Below are 13,347 nucleotides of genomic sequence, written 5' to 3' on the forward strand. Positions count from 1 at the left end.
GCTATGGACAATTCACATTCACATAACAAATAATGCATACACATTAACAGTTGCGTGCAGCATTGTTACACAGTTCATGCTCTAATAACATCACCCTGCCCGGCCCATTAGGACACATGGAGGCACACTCACGGTGAAATTTCAAGATTCATAAACTTGTCCAAAAATGTGCACATCATGATCTCACACATGAGTTTAACATTGAGCTGAAAGCATTGAGCCTTCCAGCATGGGGTTGTGATGAACCAGGCCTGACCTGGCTTGGAAACTTAACTTGTGACCTAAGACCAATGCCATTCCAGACAAGCAGAGACAGAGCTAATGTGTCTGAGTGAATTGAACTAATCCTTTCTCATGTTACACATTTTCTCTGGTTCCTGTTTTGCATAGAACACCCACCATTACCATTTTAGACCTGCATGTACAAGACTTATAATGTATTTGCTAGCTGCCAGTATGTCAAACACATACACTGGAATATTATCATCACATAGCACCGATTTACCTGTCTAAACTCTATCTGACTTAACAAACTGAATGTCACTGCAGGGAAAAAAACTAAGAAGAGAGAGATGAAAGTGCATGCATGTGTGTGTGGAAGGGATTCATATCTATACGAGCTCACACAAGGTCAACCTTACCAAGGAGTGAAACTGGGAAATAAATCTTCCAGATTGAGCTTTAGAGTAAAGTTCCTCACTCTGGTAGAAATTAAAGACATGTGCATGTGAAAGTGTTGGGAAGAATGGAAAAGACTGCAGGCCTCACCTACACTAAAGGTGGACGAGGGGGAGGGGGGGGGGGGAGAGAGAGAACCCCCATTAATAAACAAATAAACAAATAAAATAAAAATCTAATAAAAATAATTAAAGCTAAATAAAAGGTGAAAGATCGGACAATAAATGCAGTGTTTCAATTTGCTGTTCTTGTTGGTCGTTCAATTTGATCCATTGAAATAGAACTTGAACAGAACAGTAAATCAAATCCCCTTCGCCTCACATGATCACATTTTCACGACTCTTCCCCTGCAGGACCTCTCTCTCTCTCTCTCTCTCTCTCTCTCTCTCTCTCTCTCTCTCTCTCTCTCTCTCTCTCTCTCTCAGGTGTGTCGCAACTTATCACCTGACAATCCCTCTCTACCTGTTTTACAGGACTGGCCACTCCTGCCACGCCGAGCCCGGGGCAAAGTGGGCTGGGGAGGAGGCGAGGCCAGGCAGGAAAAGTGAGAGTGCAGGTCGAACTGGCTGAATTGCGAGGAGGGCCCTCCTCCTCCTCCTCCCTGCCTGGGCTCACACATAAAAGCCGGCAGTGTTGGTTGTCAGACATTCAGAAGGACTTGACTCTCCTTTTGACTCCTGCTCCTACTCACTCCTCCTCTGCTCCATTACGATCCTTTGAGCCTTCAAGTGTGCAGCTTGTCGACAACCATGATGAACCAAAGAGCTCGCAGTGTGTCTTCGGCCACCACCAGGTCTTACAGCTTCGCCGGACCTTCAGGTGGCTCCAGGACCGGGGGGCGTACTAGCATTGGTAGTAGTTTTGCTGCTGGCATTGGTTCTGGTGCTGGTGGTTTTGGCGGTGGCAGCTATAGTAGCAGCAGCTATGGCGGTGGCAGCTATGGCGGTGGCAGCTATGGCGGTGGTGCAATGGTTGCAGCCCCTATCACAGCTGTCACGGTCAACCAAAGCCTGCTGACCCCAATAAACCTCAGCATTGACCCACAGCTCCATGGTGTCCGCACACAAGAGAAGGATCAGATCAAGACCCTCAACAACCGCTTCGCCAGTTTCATCGACAAGGTAAGTTGTTATAGCCCTCTGTAACTTTGTTAAACACGTAGGACCTACTGCAGGTCCAAAACCTGCAGTCATTGGCTACCTTTGCATCTTTTATCACTGGACAAAAGTGAATCCTTTTATATCTTTCCTTTCATTATGTAGTCTAACCAAACAGAACTTGACAGACGGTGACATCTTAAGTGAAGAAGTCTCTTGTCTCTTGGCTGACTTTCACCTGACTGAATAACTAGATTTAATAATAGAAGTGTGGCTTTAAAGTGCTGATGCAAACGTGCTACTCTTTTTTGCTGACAAAGCTTTCACTGCCATCTGCTAACAACCCTTAACCCCGGTAGTTGAAATGTGTCTTTCACATGAAAACATTTAACAGCAAGCAAGAAAGCTGTGAATTTGATCTCTCTGGTGGTTCGTCCATCAATAAGTAACAGCTGGAAAAGCTTCATAAAAAAAGTATGTAAAAATCTAGAAGGCTGTGCTTGGTCAAGACTTAGTTCTACATTTTGAACTCCACCCAAAACCTGCCTATGGAGAAAAGTTGGCCCTGCCCAAACCTCTCTGCCCACTATCTAAACATGGGTGTGGACTGAATAGCTCTGACTCTCCCATCTCTTACCTGGGAGACTGGCAGAGGGAATGAGGATCTATTTGCATTTGAGGTCAAAGTCTGTCATCTGCACGTTGCACCTATCACCTAGTTGTTATGGGCAACTATGTCCAGCACAGAGCAGTAAAGGTTCTAGGTTCCTTCATTCCAGACCTTACAAATTGTGCTACAAACTCTTGTCACTTTTTGTTTTTTTTGCAGGCATACAAAATGCTGACGAGACTTCTTGCAAAAAAACAAAACAATTTGGCACTTAATCAAAAAGTCACAAAACAAAGCACACATCTTTGGAAACTGAGCCTCTTTGTCCTGTGTGGTTTATCTGCCACACCTAGTTTTTTTTATGGTTGGAATGGCGATGTGGCCTTTAGAGCGTTACCGAGCGAGCAGGATGAGTCATGGCCAAACAAAAGATGCAGTAGGTGAAACATTTAAAGCCACACACACGCACACATACACACACACACACACACACACACACACACACAACAAGCTGAAGTCTGGTTGAAGCTGTTCCATAGTTCACATTTCCTCTTTCCTACTCTTAGGATCAATAGTCTTTGTACAGGATATGGACACAGGCATGTGCACTCACCAGTGACACTTGTTGTAAAAGGGTGTGGCACTTCAGATAGCTATCTAATGAGTCATACAGGTAAAGGTGAGGTATTTAATTGTGTTCTTGCTACATGGTTGATATTATTTACTACAAGGTAAGACATCCAACATTCTATTGAGCCTCTTTCTTAAAAATGATAAGAATGTTTTGATCACCTCTGAGCCTGAAGATGATTCAGCAGCTACCCAAAGTCTTTGCAGTTTTTCAGTTTATATGCTTACCATAAAACCACCGTCACCTCTAGTGTACCCATGTACAGTACATCATGTGTAAGGAAGTGTAAGTGTGCTAACCTTTTGTATGTCTACAGGTGCGTTTCCTGGAGCAGCAGAACAAGATGCTGGAGACCAAATGGAAGCTCCTGCAGGAACAGACCACCACCCGCTCCAACATCGATGGGATGTTCGAGGCCTACATCTCCAACCTGCGCAGACAACTCGATGGTCTCGGCAACGAGAAGGGCAAGCTGGAATCAGAGCTGAGAAACATGCAGGGCGCGGTTGAGGACTTCAAGAAGAAGTAAACATTTCATGACATCACCAATATAAATAAACATACTATATATATATATACATATATACCTACATTATCAATGACTAATGGCACTGCAGCAATAATAATGCACTTTGTATTCCTATAGGTATGAAGATGAAATCAACAAACGTGCAGCTGCAGAGAATGAGTTTGTGCTGTTGAAGAAGGTGTGAATTCAGCAAAGTGGAACTTCATATTAGATTAGAATTATGTTTAATACACTGTGGCTAACAGTTATGATACTTCTTTTCTGTCCAGGATGTCGATGCTGCCTACATGAACAAGGTGGAGCTGGAGGCCAGGGTTGATGCTCTTCAGGATGAGATCAACTTCCTCAGGGCCATCTATGAAGCTGTAAGTTGTATTTAGATTGTGTAGTGCAGTTTATTTACACAGTAACACGATGCTGACCAATTTAACTGTGGAGTTAAAGCTGGGAACCATCCAGTAATGATAAAAAACATCTAATACCCATCCAATATCTATTGGTTCTGTAGGAGTTGCGTGAGCTCCAGAGCTCCATCAAGGACACATCAGTCGTTGTGGAGATGGACAACAGCCGTAACCTTGATATGGATGCTATTGTGGCTGAAGTGCGTGCTCAGTATGAAGACATTGCTGATAAAAGCAAGGCCGAAGCAGAGCGCTGGTACAAACAGAAGGTGAGTGAAAAGCAAATCCGTATGCTAGACCTGTTATTGCTACACATGCTGGATCTTAACTTTCTGAATCCACCTTGCTGTATTTTTCCTAACAGTACGAGGAGATGCAGAGCTCTGCTGGACAGTATGGTGACGACCTGCGAACATCCAAGGCTGAGATTGCTGAGCTGAACCGCATGATCGCTCGTCTGCAGAATGAAATTGAGGCAGTCAAGGGACAGGTATATTACTTAAACACTATATGAATACTAAATGAAAGGAAAACCAAACAAATTATTAAGGGAAGTGTGATCATTTTTAACAGAGGGCCAACCTTGAGGCTCAGATCGCAGAGGCTGAGGAACGTGGTGAGCTGGCTGTGAAAGACGCCAGGCTCCGCATCAAGGACTTGGAGGATGCTCTTCAGAGAGCCAAGCAGAACATGGCCCTCCAGGTCCGTGAATACCAGGAGTTGATGAACGTCAAGCTTGCCCTGGACATTGAGATTGCCACATACAGGAAGCTGCTGGAAGGAGAGGAGGACAGGTGCTTGAAACACACAATTTAACAACTCACATTTCCAACATCTCTCAACCTTGAATCCAACACTGACATTACATTCTTTTTCCATCATTAGACTGACCAGCGGAGGCTCCACTGCCACCATCCATGTGCAGCAGTCTGCAGGATGTAAGTTTCTCAAATCATTATCATAATCTAACAACATTGACACCGGCAAAACTAAATTGTGTGATTAAGAATTTCCCCTCGTGGATTAATAAAAGTGTTTCTTCTTCTTCTTCTTCTTCTAACTTTGTGTATATGCAACTCTCCCCTTTTCAGCTGCAGGATTCGGCTTTGCCGGCGGCAGCAGCAGCAGCGGAGGATACAGCTCTGGATACAGCAGCAGTGGTTATGGCAGTTCAGGTGGTTATGGCGGTGTCACCACCAAGACCACCACCTCAAGCGTCAGAGCAGGAAAATACTTTTAAAAAGGAGAGCCGTCCCCTACTTCCCCTTCAGAAACTCATATATTTGATCTGAATCTGTACCCTGTTATGATGCTATCCTGTCAAACACACTCAATGAGAGAGCTGTGATCCTAATAATTTTCAAGATCATATCAGATAACACGCTATTCACTGGATTGTGTTACACTGCCACAATTTTTGTTTAAAGGATCAACCGGTGCTTCCCTTTCATTGTACGGATCAAAATCATTTAATAGGAGCTTCTGAAGGCAAATGTGGCGTGAAACACATTAGCGCCAGGTCAGTTGGTTAGGCCAAAATTTTTTCTGCACTGACATCCAACTTTATAAAACAAAGGTCTTGATGAAGAGTTCAAACTAAGCAAGAAAGGTGTTTGAAAGTAAATTTGTTTATCTTGTCCATTTAAAAGCTGAATGTAATGTAATGATCCCAGGCGATGTCTGCATTTGAGTGGCAACATAACAACATTTTGAGATGAAGCCAAGTCACTGACCAAATCTGTTCACTGAAGGAATCAGCTTTGTGGGTTCACATGTTTACCACGGAGTTCACAATTTGAAATGATTGGTACATGACTTTCGCTCTCCTGTAAAATGTTTTCTTGCTTAGGTCTGCAGATTCTGTACTGTACTACTATAACTATGCTGGTGCCAGATTTGTTTTGTAAATGCCTTCTAAGCTACTGACCTAACACAAATGTGTTTGAAATAAAACCTGACGACCCAAATTATCGTGTCTCCCTCTTCTTATTAATGTGACAATTCAAACAATATATCGCTACCATGGAGTGCATTACTAATAATTCCACATGGGGACAGTGTTGTGCCTCTTTACCACCGGACCCCACTTCACTTAACACCTCATGGTTTCATCTCTGTCGCCACCTGACAACTGCTCCTCAATATAAATTCACAAATGATAGTTTGCAGTGAGATCACACAGTGAAAGCTTACACAGACTGTAGCCTTTCATGGATAAACATGAGCACTCTCTGAAATAGTATCAGCTGGGTTCTTCAAAAGTAAACAACACAACCTGTGAGGATGACTTATCCGTCAGGGAGTGGTGTGTCCGGATTTTTGTTGTTATACATTATTCTGAATGTGAATGTGTCATGGGTGTAACTGATGGATGCTCTGATGGGTAAAAGGTGCAGCGGCTCTATGCTTACTGATGGACTGATCAAACCCTGACAGGCAGCTCTCCAATAGTCTCCCAGAACAGCCAAGTGCAGGCTGAGCTGCCTGCTTTGGATTAGACAATCAATGCTCCAAAGGCAGCGGGGGGGACATATAGGGGGAGATGAGATCATTTCAACAATTGTGTTTGTGTGTCTGTGTGTGCACCTGCATTTGTGGTTGGCTACAATTTTGAAATTACACAAACAAAACAACAAAAGGTTTTGGTACATTTTCATTCAACTTCACTGTCAATTACAGTGGCATCAGAGGAAAGAGAGGCAAGACCAGTGCGTACTTGCAGAAATAGGTTAATCTGTTGTTTTCTAGTGAACTGTAAACAGCACAGGCTGCAAGGTGAAGATGAAAATCAACAAATATCTGCTTTGAGAAGTAGATAATCCTCCACCCATCAGCCACAACATCATCATTTATGGTTGAAGATTTTTTTGGTACTCTTTCTATCGATTAGAGACTGTATTTGTCTATTTTAAACAGTTGCATTATTTGATGTAGAACACAGTGTATACTGCACCAAAAGGCACCTTTACACATGGTAAACAATGGACTTTCACTATAACACATAAACATGAGTTATATACTTGAGCAATGTGTTTGTGTTTACTGCTTTGGGCAGAGTTTGACCAAGTACCAGTATTTCAAGTCTGTAGCTAAACATTGTGTGCCGGCAGAAAATGCAAATTATCCAGTCTGAAATGGAGTGAGCCATCCCTAAGCCCTCTGTGAAAGGTGGTGCTTGTATAAAGGTTTTTTAAAAATAAAATAAAATAAAATAAAATAAAATAAAATAAAATAAAATAAAATAAAATAAAATAAAATAAAATTAAATTAAATTAAATTAAATAGAAATAAAATAGAACAAAATAAGAACTGAAAAATAAAATAAAATAAAATAAAATAAAATAAAATAAAATACGATAAAAATGTAAAAAAAAAAATTAAAACTAAACATTATCAGCTTCACAAAGGTAGGATTTGTCATAAGGTGTTAAATTGGATAATACAGGTGTGTTTGATAAGGTGGCCACTGAATATACGAGTTTCAAGTTACATTATCCAAGAATGTGATTACAACAAAATAAATAAGATACACCAAAACAGTTAAAGAAAGGTTTGGATATCTTTCTTACTCTGTCTTTGTCAGCTCTGTCCAGAAGCCTAATGAACCGATGAGGTGTAGTTGTGCACACAGGTAGGTTATGATGAGGGACACCTGAGCAGGCAAGGGAGCCACCAAGTGGGCAGGTGAGTCATAACTAATCCTACAGTTTATCAGGAAGCTGATGCTGTCATACACAACGACCTTTGTTTTCTTTTGCCCTTACTCCGCATGTGAAGACGTGCACAATAATGAGCTATTGATTGAGGGGGGGTAAGCCTGACCTTACCCTCAACCCAAGCCCAGTTCTGTGATCGATAAACATTAGACCTTCAACAAACCCTGACACCTCGATCGATGGCGGTGAATATAAGCAGCCATGTTTGGAAGTGTGCTGCATGTAGAGCAGGTGAGGGTCAAAGCACTTAGTGTCTGTCAGGTGGTAATGAGCAGTCTTAATTGTGTGTGTATGACTGAGGAGAGTAACGGTGCACTTGGTTACTTGACGGTCCGTACAGTTGATTATATTACATTTTTACTATCCTTATTTCCATGAAAGTCTTTATATATACAGTATATTTAGCATTCCATCTCACATGTGACAAACAGATTGCCTGATTATCCAGATTTGGAATCTCTACACAGGAGACAATTTAGTGAATAGACCGGGAAACCCTCCACTTTATTTTGAAAAGCCATTTTATCTGACTGCTGTAAGTGTAAATGCAGCTCCTGTGAACTTAAATGACAAATTAGATTATCTGCACTACCAAGGAAATTGCCCTTTGTGCTCATGGAATCTTAAGGTGGAATCTCTGTAGTTAAAGATGGAATTAAGTGAGAGGTGCCTGGGATTTTCTTTCCGGTGGCATCCCTGTTCTCTCATTTCTGCTTGGTCTCTTTTTTACCTCTTCCGTTCTACATTGTGCCATGTTCTGTGAAGAGGTTGGAAAGTTTGAATGTGTGTATAATGGTTTCATTTTCCACCTGTGTTTACCTGTGTTTGAATGGAAGCCTGAGATATGGTGTGGCCTGCTGTAGTCTATTTTCTGTTTGTACCTTGTAAGGAGATGCATTACGTGTGTAATGTTACAGTATATTAACCCGCAGAGTGACTGCAGCTGCGTGTTTGGCTTGTGTTGGTGCTTTGTGCCCTCCAGCTGATGTGTTGCAGCTCTTGTCCACTGCTCAGACACTACTGCTGTTAAATGGTCAGAGATTTATGATGATGTCGGCTCGCCTCTCTGCAGCTTCTGCCACTTAAAATCAGTCCTTGTTTTCTGGATTTTGCTTAACATGCAATACGCAACCTTTCTCTAATTTTTTGGTATCTTAGAATGCAGTGAAACTTGCTCTCCACACACACACACACTAAAGTAACAACCTGAGTGTTTGCTCATGTGTCCTGCTGCTATATTTCTCTCCGCATCTGCCCCCAGTGACAAGCCGGTGTGTTTGACTGATCGTTCTTTGAGGCAGGACAGACAGACGTGAGCAGACATATTGCCTATGCCACATCCCTGACACCAACCTATTCAGCCAATGGGAAATGATAGATGCCCTGGCTAATTTTAAACCCTATGAACTAAATTCCTGTTACCAGAGGCGGTGCTGATAACCGGGACACAGCTGGAGTGTCTAGATAAGAGCCAGACTCATATGTATCATCAAACTTTCCTTTCATTTATTAGATATTAGATATTATACATTAATGATTGACTGAACCAAGTGAAGTGATAGTGGGTGGTGATACATAAGTGGCTGAGTTTGCTTGGATGTAAAATTAGGTTGTATATATAAAGGAGCGCATAGAAGAGGGGATGTTACCTGAGAGCTTTCACATACTGGCAGCTCCTTAAAATCTGAAATTCAACAGCCAGAATTCATTTGATTAGACGATGTCAAAAAGCTGCACACAGCGCCTGGTTGGTCTGCTGTGACTCCCATTTCAGAGAATCAAAAGGAGAAACGTCGAACGCTGCAGCGAGTCGGGTTTTCTTTGGACCGACTCCCTCGCGGATTTTCAGGAGGCAGTTTTACTTGTGGTTTTTAATTTTCACCTCCTGCCAGCAGAGACGAGGGCAGACCAGGCAAATATTTCTAGGAAACTAAAAATAAGATATGAAAAGTTGGAAGAGAGTTTTGAAAGTGTAATTTGATATGAAATGTAACACAATTTAATGAGATTTATATTTTCTTCTTTTATTTTATGTTGGTTATCCGCTCCACATCAGACCAATATGCTTGGATTGAACAGTTCTCCTGCACTCACTGCACCATTCAGACGAGACTATCTGGGATGAATACCTGCACTGACTTGTCTGCTCAAGGTCCTGCTCAGAAGACAAATTCATTTAATTGTACAACACACAGGCAGAGATCTTTGGCTGGATAAAGCGTCCTCACTGCTGCCACCAGTTTAGTGGACATCAGCCAAATGCATTTTATAGTGCTGATGTTGTAATTTGGCTCTTATCTTTTTATTAACGACACTGCAGAGTATTACAGTACATACCACAATAGCTTATGGTGTAGGAATGATCTTGTCTTAGAACTTTTTTCTTTTTATTGTGCTCTAATCCAATCTAATATCTGCAATAAACTTATGCAGAATTATCTAAATTTAAGTTTCAGATCATTACAGTAAATGGATAGTGTACTGTGTTATCCTATCATGGTGGTGACGCGGTGTCAAATCAGCTTTCTTTGGTTAGAGTTTCTCCTTTTGAGGCCCTTACTGTATATTGCCACATCCTCTCAGGTACAGAACTTCAATTTAGAAAATAGAAAACTATTCACTGTAAAATATCATAGGAGAACATTTCCCGATGCAACAGTGAACACATTTGCATCTAACTTAACCCAAACCTTCATGTACACAGGGCTCCAGGGCTCCAGGGCTCTAGGGCTCCATTCAAAGGCCTGCATACGAGGTACTCAACGCAAAAATGACAACTTTAAGATTCAGGTAACAGATCCCAAGTACTTTTTCACAGCAGGTGTGTGACTCTTCCATCTATAACACATGGAGCTATACAGCTGTGATTGTTTATTTCACCGCCGTCAATTTCATTATCTCTCTGCAGGTACGACTGCAAAGCAGATGATGCTTCGGCTCAAAAAATGAATTCTCCTAAACCGTAATATTTCAAGAACTCCAATAATTATGAAGATTTTGTAAAGGATTAACACAATTTGATTCATTTCAGTCATTTCATTCATCTGTGCCATATCTTTGGACAGCAAGCACATAGCAAATTAATTTAAGAAATAAAGAAGTTTCCGAAACCTACTTCATCACAGATTGGTTTTTAAATGTGTAAATTTGCCATCATTTGTTTCGACCTCCCACACACACACACACACACACACACACACACACACACACACAAACAAACACACACACTACTACTACAAGTATGTGTTCTAAAAAGTTTTTAAGTGCAGTGGGTATTGATGTGTTCTGCCTTAGGATCCAGACTCATTATCGGCCAAATCAATGGGCTTGATGATGTTGATTGGTGTCTTTGACTTTGCAATCAATTGCACGAAAACCTCAATCGACAGCTGGAGCAACAGTGGTAACAGACCATGCATAAGAATCTGAAGAGAACCTCAGCACAGGGAAGTCTAAACTGTGAACCTTTAATGAGATGTGACTTTACTTCTGCTTTATAGACAGATCCAGATGCGCTGCCTGTTGGATAAAACACTAACTGTTCCAAATATTACCGCAAATTAATAGTTGATACTTGAGCCATCCTTTATCAAGAACTGAATATTCCACATTCTTCTGTCTCAACACAGCACACGGACACACATGATGGGCTCCTGACCTGGCAAACATCTACCTGACGACCACACAAGAAATGCAAACGGTTATGCTCAGTTGAAATTGTAGTCACTCTATTAATCCAAATTGTGCCTTACATAGTTTCTAGGGCGGCTGTTTGAGGCCTTCCTGTGTAGAGTTTTCATATCCACCACGCCTGTGTGTGTGTGTGTGTGTGTGTGTTTCCCCCAGGTAAAGGCTCTGGTGTCCTCCCACTGTCTAGACATGCATGTTAGGGAAGTATCATGCATCAGAAACTCTAAGTTGCCCGCAGGCAGGAACTGAACATGAGCATAAATGAGTTTCTGCGACTCTGTGTGTGTGAGATATTGCTGAACGAATATCGTATTTCACAATCAGCATCCTTTCCTTGATACAAAACTCCATCGTCCACACACAGTCTTACTTCTCCTAGCCTGCCTTATGTAACACTCTTTTTTAGATACAATGAAGTAACAACGGCTAGTGAACCACTCAAACAAATGTGAGAGATCCGAGCGGTGATTTTGCTCCCTGAACTGGCACAAGCAGTTCCCCCAGTGGCTCTGGTCTGGGCCGATGATGGATGATTCTTCCTGGCATGCGTTGATAAACAACGGCCCCCGCTGCTTGTTATGATCCCCCCTCTGTCCAGTTTCTGTCGGTGTCTGATCGTCGCACCGCAACCTCCCTGCTCGCTCACTTGCCAGCAGCTGCCGGTGTGTTTAAGGGAGACGAATGAACACTGACCTTATCAGGTAATAGATGTCCCGTAGCGCAAGAATGGGTAATTGTGCTGGGTTTTCATTTTACCCTCTTTCCCCTGGAGATTTTTCACGGCGGTGCTGCGGGAAATTTGCTCCCGGTGAACACTTCATACACGACCACACCACTGAGAAACACGGGGGGAGTTTCACAAGGCGTCTATTTAGTTTAAAGAGAATGTAGTGCCTTACATATATTGTGTATATGCTATATTATATTCAAGACGAGGTGAATGTCATACAATTTGTCAGAAATCATCCAGTACATTAAACACTGAATGAATGACAAAGATCCATGTAGTTCAAAGTCTTCTGCACCTAATCTGCATTCTTTTGTCAAGGTTGTAAAACACGACCTGGACGTCAGATTCCATCGCATCAGCTTGTCTCATGACTCATGGGTCAAAATAAGAATTTCCAGGGCACACACACACACACACACACACACACACACACACACACACACACACACACACACACACACACACACACACACACACACGACGTCTCAGCATTCACGCCCTCACCTCCCATAAAGATCACACAGCATTTATCAATCTAAATTGAAAACTGCTAGAGGAGAAAATGATGTGTTACAGACCGGGTGGTGTTGGTGTAAGAGTGGCAGTCTTTGGAAATGTGATTACTTCAGTGAAATTGGAAAACAGAAAGTAGAGCAGAGGGCAGAATGGAACTATAGAAAATTAAATTGTGGATAATTGTGTGTATTGGTTGTGTCAACTATTAGACATACTATATCACATTCACTGCTTCACTGCTGTACCTGTCTCTGTAATGTTTGTATCTTTGCATGCAGACAGTGAGTCAGGCTGACAGACTGACAGACAGACAGACAGACAGACAGACGTCCCCTGACCAAATGTTTGGCTCTGTTGTTGGCAGGTAGGCAGATGCAGCCATGTGTTTGTGCTCTGACTCTGTCTCCTCTCATACGGGCTTTACTGAGAGTTTATTGTTATAGCTGCTATTCCTGCACAAGAAGCATATGAGCACAAAAACGCAGCCATGCCAGGAATCGTTCAGATGAACGGCCTCTCTGCCAGCGCCTTGGAACTTCTACAACCGGATCCACTGGGCTGCAGTCAAATGCTCCATCAGCTACAAATATAGAAAATCCATTTGTTCCTCTCCAAGCGAGGAACATCAGTCATACAGGCAGTCCCGGTCCTCCAGGAGTTCGCCAGCCTCTGGCCGGCTCTCACTGAGGTCTCCGCTCCATGAAAGGTATAAAAATAATTGCAACACCCCCGCCACACTCTCTGTG

General features: G+C 42.3%; 1 protein-coding gene across 1 annotated transcript; it reads left to right on the forward strand.

Annotated features, from left to right (window-relative positions):
• The first annotated feature begins 1,301 nt into the window (after window positions 1–1,301).
• On the forward strand, window positions 1,302–5,916 carry LOC142991012 (keratin, type II cytoskeletal 8-like). Its single transcript, XM_076140943.1, has 9 exons — window positions 1,302–1,799; window positions 3,333–3,541; window positions 3,663–3,723; window positions 3,815–3,910; window positions 4,054–4,218; window positions 4,314–4,439; window positions 4,523–4,743; window positions 4,835–4,887; window positions 5,041–5,916. Exons 1-9 carry the CDS (start codon window positions 1,428–1,430, stop codon window positions 5,187–5,189), a joined length of 1,452 nt encoding a protein of 483 aa, XP_075997058.1. The 5' UTR covers window positions 1,302–1,427; the 3' UTR covers window positions 5,190–5,916.
• Window positions 5,917–13,347: the final 7,431 nt, after the last annotated feature.

The sequence above is a fragment of the Genypterus blacodes genome, unplaced genomic scaffold (assembly GCF_046128005.1).
Source record: "Genypterus blacodes isolate CSIRO-AG114 ecotype Tasmania unplaced genomic scaffold, CSIRO-AGI_Gbla_v1 ptg000017l_1, whole genome shotgun sequence".
NCBI lineage: Eukaryota > Metazoa > Chordata > Actinopteri > Ophidiiformes > Ophidiidae > Genypterus > Genypterus blacodes.

Bases quoted from the DNA above. Each gene is read 5' to 3' on its own strand.
- LOC142991012 (XM_076140943.1), top strand. From the start codon at position 1,428: ATGATGAACCAAAGAGCTCGCAGTGTGTCTTCGGCCACCACCAGGTCT. The intron at 3,724-3,814 runs GTGTGAATTCAG...TTTTCTGTCCAG, and splicing joins AGTTTGTGCTGTTGAAGAAG to GATGTCGATGCTGCCTACAT. The intron at 4,440-4,522 runs GTATATTACTTA...CATTTTTAACAG, and splicing joins TTGAGGCAGTCAAGGGACAG to AGGGCCAACCTTGAGGCTCA.